Source organism: Oryzias latipes, chromosome 15, assembly GCF_002234675.1.
Source record: "Oryzias latipes chromosome 15, ASM223467v1".
NCBI classification, from domain to species: domain Eukaryota; kingdom Metazoa; phylum Chordata; class Actinopteri; order Beloniformes; family Adrianichthyidae; genus Oryzias; species Oryzias latipes.
The window spans coordinates 22,174,407-22,185,181 of record NC_019873.2 but is presented as its reverse complement, the minus strand read 5'-3'; the positions used below and the strand labels follow the sequence as shown (position 1 = coordinate 22,185,181).

At 40.0% G+C, this 10,775-nt stretch overlaps 2 protein-coding genes across 4 annotated transcripts; one reads left to right on the top strand and one right to left on the bottom strand.

Annotated features, from left to right (window-relative positions):
* Window positions 1–315: 315 nt before the first annotated feature.
* Window positions 316–5,931, bottom strand: LOC101157880 (zinc finger protein 883). Of its 3 annotated transcripts, none has more exons than XM_004077372.4 (2): window positions 5,741–5,931; window positions 316–3,747 (listed from the first exon to the last, which is right to left on the bottom strand). In XM_004077372.4, exon 2 carries the CDS (start codon window positions 3,623–3,625, stop codon window positions 1,961–1,963), a length of 1,665 nt encoding a protein of 554 aa, XP_004077420.1. In that variant the 5' UTR covers window positions 3,626–3,747; window positions 5,741–5,931; the 3' UTR covers window positions 316–1,960. The 3 variants fall into 3 exon arrangements, with proteins under 3 accessions (XP_004077420.1, XP_011482753.1, XP_011482754.1); XM_011484451.3 differs by lacking the exon at window positions 5,741–5,931 and adding an exon at window positions 4,969–5,399; XM_011484452.3 differs by lacking the exon at window positions 5,741–5,931 and adding an exon at window positions 4,513–4,941.
* An 804-nt stretch (window positions 5,932–6,735) lies between these two features.
* LOC101160580 (tripartite motif-containing protein 16) lies at window positions 6,736–10,085 on the top strand. The gene is made up of 7 exons (XM_004077132.4): window positions 6,736–7,289; window positions 7,361–7,456; window positions 7,527–7,760; window positions 7,869–8,028; window positions 8,110–8,223; window positions 8,601–8,737; window positions 8,996–10,085. Exons 1-7 carry the CDS (start codon window positions 6,891–6,893, stop codon window positions 9,374–9,376), a joined length of 1,521 nt encoding a protein of 506 aa, XP_004077180.1. The 5' UTR covers window positions 6,736–6,890; the 3' UTR covers window positions 9,377–10,085.
* The last annotated feature ends 690 nt before the right edge of the window (window positions 10,086–10,775 follow it).

Sequence of the window (10,775 nt, the reverse complement as noted above, 5' to 3'; positions counted from 1 at the left end):
TTAATCAGCTCTCTATCCAAGAAGACTGTTTCTATTCAAACAAGTCACATCTAGTAAAACTGCAGGTTGTTTCGGAATTTTATATAAACTTACAACAGAACATCGAATATATATATATATATTTTACCTCAACTCCAGTTTAATTTAAAGATCTGTAATGTAGGAAGGAATGTAGGAATTGCTTTTATCTACAAATCTCTCACACAAGCTATGGCTGAATAACTATGATAGGGTGACACTTTGTGGACAAACCTTGGTGGTGCAGCCATGAGAGCAACAGCAGTTCTTTTCAGGACTCCATTGACTCAACAACCAGACAGTCAACAACCTTTATTTATCCATAAATGTGCCACTCAGATAGGGAAGAGGTGTTACAGGATTCGCCCTTAAGAGGACTCTAAATGGATCGTTTACATTTTTCTCTGTGAGGCCATAAACAAAAATGAAGGGACAAAAATAAGAGACAATTTGGTTGTAACATTGTAAACACATAACATACATTAAATCAAAAAAAAAAAGGTTAGCTGTGACATCAAATAAAAATGCAGGGTAAGTATGAAGAACTAAAGACTTTTGACAACCTTAAGTTTTTTTTCTCAAATAACAGCTTGGCATACATTTCTACACAGCATGCAATAAGGCACCTAACTAACACAAGGAAGAAACCTATGCTACAGTTTGAAGAACTGTAATCCAAAATTTAAAAAAAAAGGGAAAAATATTGCTCACCAAAGTGTTCACTCATTTCAAACTGCCTCTCTTTTTCATTCCCTTTCATAGAACCCAAACCATGTCTAAAAAAATACATCAGTTTGTAAAAGATATTTTACACGAACAGTAAATCGATCGCAATCCACTGGACTTCATAAAATTCTTGTAAAATGAGATTCTCATGTCTTTCAGTATACACAACCTTTTCAGATCAAATTGTAGTATTTTGAGGAGCAACAATAGTTACCTAGTCTATACACAAGTCATTTGTCTCCAAAGCAATATAGTATTATATAGCTGGTCATGTACATTCAGAACTTGTGTGCTGTTGAAAAAGCACATGGTAAATAACTGGGACACGGGGCGTGATACAATATGCTACCCAAAGGGCTTTTATTTTCTACAATGCATTTTTATCATGATTAAATTGCATGTAATAACAGACTCAGGATGTCAGTCAGTATTGCTCTGTACAGTCTATGCCGCAGTGCTAAACCATCATAGACATACAAAACAAAAAAAAAAAAAAAATAAAACAATTTCATAAATATACAAGACGGCTCTGAATCTGCTGGAGCCCAGTGTGCATGGGAACACCCACATCTTCATCACTTAAAAGAAAATAAAAAGGGAGCAAGTGGATCATACTATCAAAACTGTCATTTTTTTTCCAGAACAGCACACTAGTCACCTATACAGAAATATAAAAGAAAAATCAGTGGATTATTTACACTGGATTCTTTTCATATTTGCTTCATCCGAGTTATGTAGGTATAAGAAAGATATAGAAGCAAGATTTTTTCCCCCCGCTCGTTTATATAGCTTTGACTAAAATTGTAGATGAACTGCTAATGTGCCCCCAAACCAAACATCTATCAAAAGCCCAGGAAGGAAAGCACTGACCATCCCCCATAAAAACAACCTTTTCACATAGATCATATTTTTTTCGATCAGGATGTCTTGGAGGAATGGAAGCATTCTCGTTCAAGAACAGATTCCTTCACAATCTAGCATCGTGTTCTGGGCGCAAAGCCCCGCCGGGGTCCAGTTCCATGTCCGTTACACAAAACCACTTCCTATTTTAAAGTTTGTCCAGATGCTCCACTAAACCATCACACACCGATACAGACCTCTCTGTTGTGTATCGTGTCTGTAAAGTGGGACACCATTAAAAAAAAAAATTCATAGGACAGAAACGAGGGGGTTTGGGAATGTGGGCGCTTTAATATGGGACCACTCGTGACAAGGCTCAATGGTTTACATGGATTCTGTGATGTCTGGAGAGGGATGATGAATGGTTAAAGCCTTTTCCACACTGTGAGCACCTGTATCTCTTTTCACTGGTCGGGGTGTGCTGCTTGGAGAAGGCATTGTTGGGGAATGCCTTTCCTGTGTGGATGGTGACGTACTGCGGCGACTGAGGCTGAGGCGTTTGTGGCTGCTGCTCCTGCTGTTGCTGCTGCTTGTTTTCCAAGTGGACTCTCTGGTGCCTTGCAAGAGAGGAGGAGTGGGTGAATGTTTTACCACAATGCCCACAGGTGTAGCTCTTGCCCTCAGAGTGGACTCTTTGGTGGCGAGACAGAGAGGATGAATGATTGAAGCCCTTGGCACAGAAATGACACATGTAGGGTTTTTCTCCCTCCTGGAGCACCCTCTGTTTTGGGGGTGTGGCATAGGACATGGGTTTCCCAGGCAGAGGCGGGGAAAAGACAGGATTCTGCAGGTGAGTTTTGTGATGGCGAGACAAAGACGAGGAGTGGTTGAAGCCCTTGTTACAATGCCTGCAGGTGTAGGGCTTCCCTCCAGCGTGGACCTGCTGGTGCTTTTTTAGGTGGCGTTTGCGGACAAAGCTCTTCCTGCACATGTTGCACTTGTACGGCTTCTCTCCCGAGTGGACCCTCTGGTGCTCTCGAAGAGTGGCGGCGGCCGCAAAGCATTTTCCACACTGTGCGCAGCGGTGGGGTTTGTCTCCAAGAACGACCGCGGCGTGGGTTTTCTGGTGCTGCTTTAGGTTGGAAGTTGTTGCGAAGCCCTTGCCACACTGGCCGCAAGTATATGGCTTCTCACGAGCGTGGACCTCTTGGTGCTTTTTCAGATGTCTTCTACGAACGAAGCTTTTTCTGCACTGAGTGCATTTGTACGGCTTGTCCTCAGAATGCATCTTCATGTGTTCTCTCAGTGTGATTGCTGCTGCAAAGCTCTTGCCACACTCTGAGCATCTGTGGGGCTTGTCTGTCAAATGAATCATTTGATGTGATTTGAGGCTGAAGGCATCTATGACATCTTTGCCCATGATCTCAACTCCGGGAGGAACGTACGGCATTTCTTTCATATGGATTTTCATGTGTTGCTTGAGGCTGGCTTCAACGGCAAAGCTCTCACCGCAGTGCACGCAGATGTACGGGTTGAGATCTTTGTGGATCTCAAAGTGTTGGTGAAGATCCGCTATGCTACCGAAAATCTCCCCGCACTCATTGCACTGCAGCCCGTGGGCCTCGTGTATGATCACACCATTCTCGGACTCCACTGTCAGCTCCCCGCCGTGGTCGGATTCCACTTTAACCATGTGCTCACTGTCTGTCTTAAGCAGAACCTCTCCCAACAGAGTCTCCGTCCCTGTGGTCTTGATTTCAGCTGCTGTGAAGCAGTGCATATCAGCAGGTTCCACCTTAATGTAATCATGATCCGACTCAGCAACAATGGCCTCCACACAAGTTACAGCACCAAGCTCTGTCCCCAACCCTTGAATCTTTAGGTCACCTCCATGGATCTCCAGCTCCAGGCCACGCTTTTCCTCTGTCATGATCTCCGTTTCCGCTCCATAGTGAAGGTCGACATGACTGTGGGCTATGACACACTCCGACCCAAGCGTGTCAAGGCCAGGCGTGTCACATTCAGTCTCTGACTCGGCCATGAGAACACACTCCAGCCCGGCGACCTCCGTTTTTATGCCGGATGAGGACTAAATTAAGAAACTGGGGTATATGGATGTGGATTTAGCAGCCTTGACACAGAATATCCTGTGACAAAATACACCTGTAAAAGAGGGCCAAATAGAAAAAACATTTATTAAACAACATTTTACAATTGTATCGTAAAAATGTAGTAGTTTACCAAACATAAATACGGTACAATAAATACTATTTGTACGCTATATTGTTCCAGGGTTTCTTAAGTTTTCAAACTAATATTTGAATAAAATATACATTAAACGTATAAATAAAAATAAATTATTATCGATACAAATACCAGAGAAATTGTTCAGACAAAAAACTTAAATCAAAGTCTGACAAAAATATATAAATATATTTATTGTTAACAAAAATGATAACATGTGCAAACGGGTTAATTAGCAGGCTAGGATATAATTTGTTAGCTACATTAGCATACAAGACAAGCTTCAAATCCGAAGCTAATTCAGCTGATAAAAAATATTGTGTATTGATTCTTAAATTAGGCGTTTCTTCTAAACAGAAACAAGGGATACCCTGTCTGGATAGCTAATCTCCATCATACCAAAAGCAGTTCGGCTAAAACGGGGATTAAATGTTTAATTGCATGTAAACGTTATCAAGATAGTTTGTTATTAAACATTCACCAAGTGGTTGCTAGCCTTCCAAAAAAGCTACAAATAGCCTTTATAGCCGCTAGTTAGCTGGCTATGGTCGAAGGGCGATTGGTTAACCAAAAAACAAGTATTGTTAGCTGCTAATGATCGTGATATAGCCAGCTAACTAGCTTCACTGAAAACCGATAAAGCAACACATCCATTTAGATCTATAATGGCAGCAAAGTACTTACATCAAATCGGAAAATCTGTCTTAAGGAGTTTCGTGTTACTTAAGCCAACAAGAGACGCGGAAATACAGTGCGAGTGTTAACAGGCCATCTTGTTGTGCCCCACCAGCAATTTGAGGCGCTAGCCAACATCGCACCGCCTAAGATGGCTGCCTTTGGCTAACGACAGTTTTGTTAGCTTCCGCCATTCGCGACATACTGCAACAAAACGACCTCGGATTAAATCGATTTAGATATTAAGGAAATGTAGTTTTCTTTTGTATATATAAAAATAACTCATGCCTGACTATAGCATATTACAACGTGTAACAGTCTCTACAGAGTTGAACTGAAAACATTAGCAGGCCAGGAGTTTATTCCAAGAAGATACTAGCTAGCTGAAACAAAGATGGCTAACCATCCAAGATCGTCCATGTTCCTAAAAAACCCAGGAAAGACACCCCTCTTAGTCTTACTTACACTAAAACCACAGACGACACGTTGCGAGGTAAACTATTATCCTTAAAGTGTCGAAGTAAGGATACGATCGGGAAAAAAAGAAAACAATGTGCACGAAAGAGCTAGGAGCGCACGAGCTCCCACCCTCCTTCGCTGCAGCGGTTTAAACGGCAAACACGACGCCAATGGCGGCCTTGCCAATATTAGCAGCTACCGAAGTGCAACCGCATTAGCGCCATGGCTGCATAGCCACGATGTCAAGCTAACGATCCAGCTAATCCAGCATGCTAGTAAAGCTAAAGTATCCATACTAGCCTGGTTTATTATGCAGATTTCAAGAGACTGGAGCGGAAGCTTGCTTAACCGCCCATCCAGCCATGTTAAATGTCCACGCTGAGGTTAAAACTATACGTTAACGCGAAAAAAGAAATGCTGTCCAAGAGACAGACTGGGTCAACCTATAGACACTACTATTTTACAATTTAAACCACAACTGTGCATCTAGATCGTTTTTTAAACGGTACTGCATCTAATGCGGGTCAAGGCCCCTATTTTTCCCCATCCCAAAGTTATAAACTGCAAGAAAATAATAATCCACCAGCCATAGCACAAATAAAGCGGAAGCCTTGGTTGATTTTTTTTTTTAGAAAAAATACGTTCACTAGAACCGAACTGGACTATGTATATTAGACCGACTCACCGAGTAAGTTCTACAGAAATCATAAAATAATCAGCGAGATTAAAAAACAAAAATCCCAGTTAAGGACTTATGATGTATCAAACAGTCACCCACCTCTCCTATCGATTACTCTTAGGATGCAGTAGAAGATAATAGAAAAGAGTTAAGTTTCAAACTCTTGGTTGAGTATGGCTTTTCTGCAAGCTGTAGTGAGCCTCGTCACACTGCTGTGCGTGTCTTCCCTTCCTTTCTCGGCCTGTGTGTATAGCTGGCGCCACAGCTCATCTGGCGCCAACGTTGGACCACCGACGCACTTTAGCGAAAGCAACCATTGTCATTTCAGTGAAGTCGAAAACGATGGTCTCCCCCTACAGGCTTGGAGGTGTACTGCAGGATGAAACAGTGAAAATTAAAAGATAAAATATAACAGTAAAACAAAATAATTACAAAATTAGCAATGCAAGGCTTCGGCCCCTACCTTTCAAGGTTTTCAGATGGAATTTATCCGAAATAACCTTTATTTAATCAAACTATTAAGAGTTAACTCAAGAGTCACACACAAACATATATATATATATATATATATATATATATATATATATATATATATATATATATATATATATATATATATATATATATATATATATATATATATATATATATATATATATATATATATATATATATATATATATATATATACATACATACACACACACACACACACACACACACACACACACACACACTAAGTTAATTTAGTACTAAATTAACTTTGGGAGGAAGCTGAAAAGGTGAAATGTCCAGATAAAACCCACACAAGCAAGCGGATTGTGGGGCTGTTTTCTCAATGCTGTCACTTGTAAACATTTTTTGGGGCAAAATACAAAGTTAAATAAAAACATGTTTTAAGTATTTTCACTATTTACAACTAATCGTCTAAGAAATATTTAGAATTTTGTTATTTTCAGTTAAGTTCAAATTTTTGGGCTTTTCTGTTGTTTTCTTTTTGCTCCATTCCCACTTCATTAGGCACCAACTGGTAAAACCGGTTTCATCATGGGAGTGAACCACATAGCAAACATTCTCATAGACATCTTACCAGTCAACCAGTTTCACTGAAGCTGGAAGGTTTGTTTTTTGGTTGCCCATATTGCCTGTTTTTTATTTTTTCATCTTCAATTGCTCCGTTCAAACTTTGGCTAATTTTACATTTTTAGTTTGATTTTCTGGACCACAATTTTTATCGTCTGTCAAGATAATGTCCAACAGCAGCGGTCTGGATTTAGACAGGTACAGCAATTTGGATAAATCTCGTCGGTCGGCCAGTCGAGAGCAGATCAGACCCAGGGCTAAACATGGAGAAGTTCTGTGCGATTTCTGTACGTCGAGGAAGCAGAAGGCTGAGAAGTCCTGCTTGGTGTGCCTGGCATCCTATTGTGAGACTCACCTTCAGTCCCACTACGACTACCCAACTCTGATGAAACACAAATTGGTCAAAGCGACCGGTCAGATGAGGGAAAAGATCTGTGCTCAGCACGACAAGCTTCTAGAAGCTTTTTGTCGTACCGATCAGACCTCAGTCTGTGTTCTGTGCATGATGGATGAGCACAAACACCACGACATTGTACCGGCTGGAACTGAGAGGACTGAGAAACAAGTAAGTAGTGCACAGTCACAGAGTGTTACAAATATGCACTAATTATGACAGATTGTATGTGTACTGTGTAGAAACAACTGGGTCCCACACTGCACAAATCCCAACAAAGGATTGATCAAAGAATTAAGAAGTGGCAGGATTTGAGACAGGCTGTTGAATCAGTAAAAGTAAGTTCAAATCTGTTTCTCCTAAGTCCATTTCAAGCAGTTTCAAACTAAAACCTTTCTTTTCTATCAGCACTCTGCTCAAACAGTCATGGAGGAGAATGAGCGGATCTTCTCTGAGCTTCTGCTTTCCATAGAGAGGAAGTACAATGAAGTGAAGGAGATGATCCGAACTCACGAGAGGACCACCGTGACCAAGGGTGAGTTGCTGCTCGACCGCTTGGAAGAGGAGATCACTCTGCTGAGGAAAAGACACACTGATCTGGAGAAGCTCTCACGCACCGACGATCACATACACTTTCTGCAGGTCTGGCCGATGTGTTTTAGTAACCCCAAATAACACCAGTCAAGTTAAAGGTCAGAGGACACCTGCTGACAGTGCTTCATTCATCACATCTTTCTTTTTTAAAATCAGAGCTGGCAATCTTTGGCTGGGCCCTCTGGGTATGAAGATCTGAACAAAATCAAGGTTGCGCCCCATTATTCTTTTGAGGCTTCCAAGAGAGCTGTTGCTGCACTGAGAGTCCAAACAGAAGAGGTCATAAAAACCGAAATGTTTAAAATCTCTGAAGCAGGTTGGTCTATTTGTCCTTATTTTCTGCTACTACAGAGGTAGAATGAAGACGTTTTTTACTCACCATGCTATTTTCTTTCAGTGAAAGAAGTGCACATCACACAGGAAGATGAGATTTATGCTAGGAAAGATTCATATCTGAGTAAAGAACCAAGAATTGGAGAAGAACCAAAGACAAGAGAGGACTTTTTAAAATGTGAGTTATCGAATACATTTCAATATGAAAAGTGGATGTGAACACATGCGCATATAACCCTAAACATTCATATTTAGTAAATTGCCATCTTGGCTTCTGAGGATGGGGACGTTTCTTTAATAAAGTGACTGAAACCTAAAGGTGTTCAGCTTGCTGAACAGGTTTGACGACCTGCCACAAAGCATATTTTCTTTTAAGTATCAGTTGGACAAACATAGGCACTTCCAGTCGACCTCACCCACCTGTCAAATATTGGAACTTATTCTACACTTACATAAAACGATTGCACATTTCTCATGTTTTGTTTAACAAAAAAAAAAGGAATAAAAATGAAGCCAAATAAAAATAAGTATTTGAAATTGTTCTGGCATGATTAGACTCCCGCCAGTTGACTTTGGATGTCAACACGGTTCACCCCAGTCTTCACCTGTCTGAGGGAAACCAAAGAGCTACGATGAAAAGTGAACCAAAGAACTACCCTGACCATCCAGATAGATTTGACCACTGGCAGCAGGTGAGAATCAATCTGTCGTGATACAGAAACTGATAAAATAATGTTAAACAATTGCTGTACTTTTACAGATACATATATTTTTGTCTTTCCTTTCTTTTTACTACTAACTTGTTCTTCACTGGGATGTTTTACCTTGAAAAAAACCTGTCTTAAATGTAGCCTATAGTGATGGTTTGGTGCTAACATTCCAAAAATGATTCAAGTTTCTGGAGGTGCATCGTCATCTGAACAGGCGTGTTTTTCCATGTTCCCACTCAGGTCTTGTGCAGGGAGAGTGTGAGTGGGACTCGCTGTTACTGGGAGGTGGATTGGAGTGGAACAGAGATCGACATAGCCATAACCTACAGGGGAATCCGCCGCAAAGGACAAGGCAACGAGTGCAGCGTGGGCTGGAACGACAAGTCCTGGAGTTTGTATTGCGCTGACAAATTTTCCTTTGTGCACAACAATAAGAGCCAAGACATTCCAGCCCAACTGACTTCCCGAATCGGTGTCTATGTGGATCATGCAAAGGGAACATTGGCATTTTATGACATCAGTGGTGGCTTTCGCCTTCTGCATAAAATCCACACAACATTCACAGAGCCAGTCTACCCTGCTTTCAGTGTGTGGGGCTTTGGAAGCACCATACGGTTGTAACAAAGGGCATCAGACAATATGTTTTTTTCCTGAAACTTCAAACATTGACATGTCATGTCATTAATGAATTTACAATTTAGATTGAAATGTTTCTATTTTTGAATTGTTTAATTTATAATTTGTATGGGATTAGGAGGGTGGTGGGAAAATAAAACAAATTCAGATAATTTTTACAGTTTTCTAAAGTGATTTCAAAATAAAAGCTTGCCGTGTTTTTGTAATTGATACGTTAAAAAAAAACTGTTTTGAGAGCAGACTTCGCGTTCCTCTTTACTTATGTCCCACCTGGAGTTGCAGCCGAGAAAAGAAAGTGGTTTGTTCAAACATTCATTCATTTGCACTTGTTACTTTACATTTAAAGTATATTTAATTAAAAAAAAGCCTTTTTTTCTTTTGGGCAAAGAGGAATGAGTGCTGAGAATCCAGAGAAAAGTTTATTGAAGCAAAGACAGACAGAACTTCAAGCTACAGAAACCCAGATGGAAAAGTCTGGGAACAAGGGGGTAAAGTAAATGTGAAGGACGCTCGGAATTCAGATTGGTTTTGACTGATGGACTGACATGTTCTGGCTGGTATAACTGGTCTTGAATACTGGCAAGTTGATGGTTTTTTTTTCTGATTTAAACAAGTTAAAATGAATAAATGTTGAACACTGTTGCACCTTGTCAAATACAAATAATAATAAAAATAAATTCCTGTCGGAACATTGGTGGAGTAGTGTGGCATTGCAATCTTCTTATTTGCCTTTCTGCTGCTCTCTTATTTTCTGAGTTTTTTTACTCTGTTACATTTGCATTTGGAATCAGCCATTGAAAGACAGTAAATGTAAAAGTAAGTGATGTGATTGACCTGATTGGACTGGACTGATGGCAAATTTCAACAGACCTGATTGAAACATAACAGTTTTAGGTTAGATCCCTTTTTAAAAAATGTGTTTTAAATTAAAATTAAAAAATCTGTTTAAATAAATGTGAAGATAGGAATTTAAAAAGAATCGTTAATCTCACATAAATCTTGTAAATATCTAAAAAAAAAAAAGGGCACAATCATCATACAAAGAAATAATCAATACAAATGATGTAATTAGGCTCTACCTCATGTCTTGAAGTTGAATCATGTCGTTAGTCCGATGAAACCTCTTGGATGAGTGATGAAATGTTTGTAAAGAAAGAAATTTATTCTAGATGCCATGATTAAACTTCAAGACAGCGTCACCTGGATTAGCGAGAACCTTCATGGACATGCTCTACCCTAATAAATGTTATGGTAGTCTTATGGTAGTCGTAGTATTTTGGAGTCAGACATTTACAGGCAAATGGAGAAGTGTACAAAACTTGGAGTTTCTTTGTCTTTATTCACTCATGTTAAGAACAAATGTGGACAAATGCACATTTATTCA

Excerpts from the sequence above, each read along its gene's own strand:
- LOC101160580 (XM_004077132.4), top strand. The coding sequence starts at position 6,891 with ATGTCCAACAGCAGCGGTCTGGATTTAGACAGGTACAGCAATTTGGAT. Across the intron at positions 7,761-7,868 it reads ATCACATACACTTTCTGCAG|AGCTGGCAATCTTTGGCTGG; the intron begins GTCTGGCCGATG and ends TTTTAAAATCAG. Across the intron at positions 8,224-8,600 it reads AAGAGAGGACTTTTTAAAAT|ACTCCCGCCAGTTGACTTTG; the intron begins GTGAGTTATCGA and ends TGGCATGATTAG.
- LOC101157880 (XM_004077372.4), bottom strand. The coding sequence starts at position 3,625 with ATGGCCGAGTCAGAGACTGAATGTGACACGCCTGGCCTTGACACGCTT.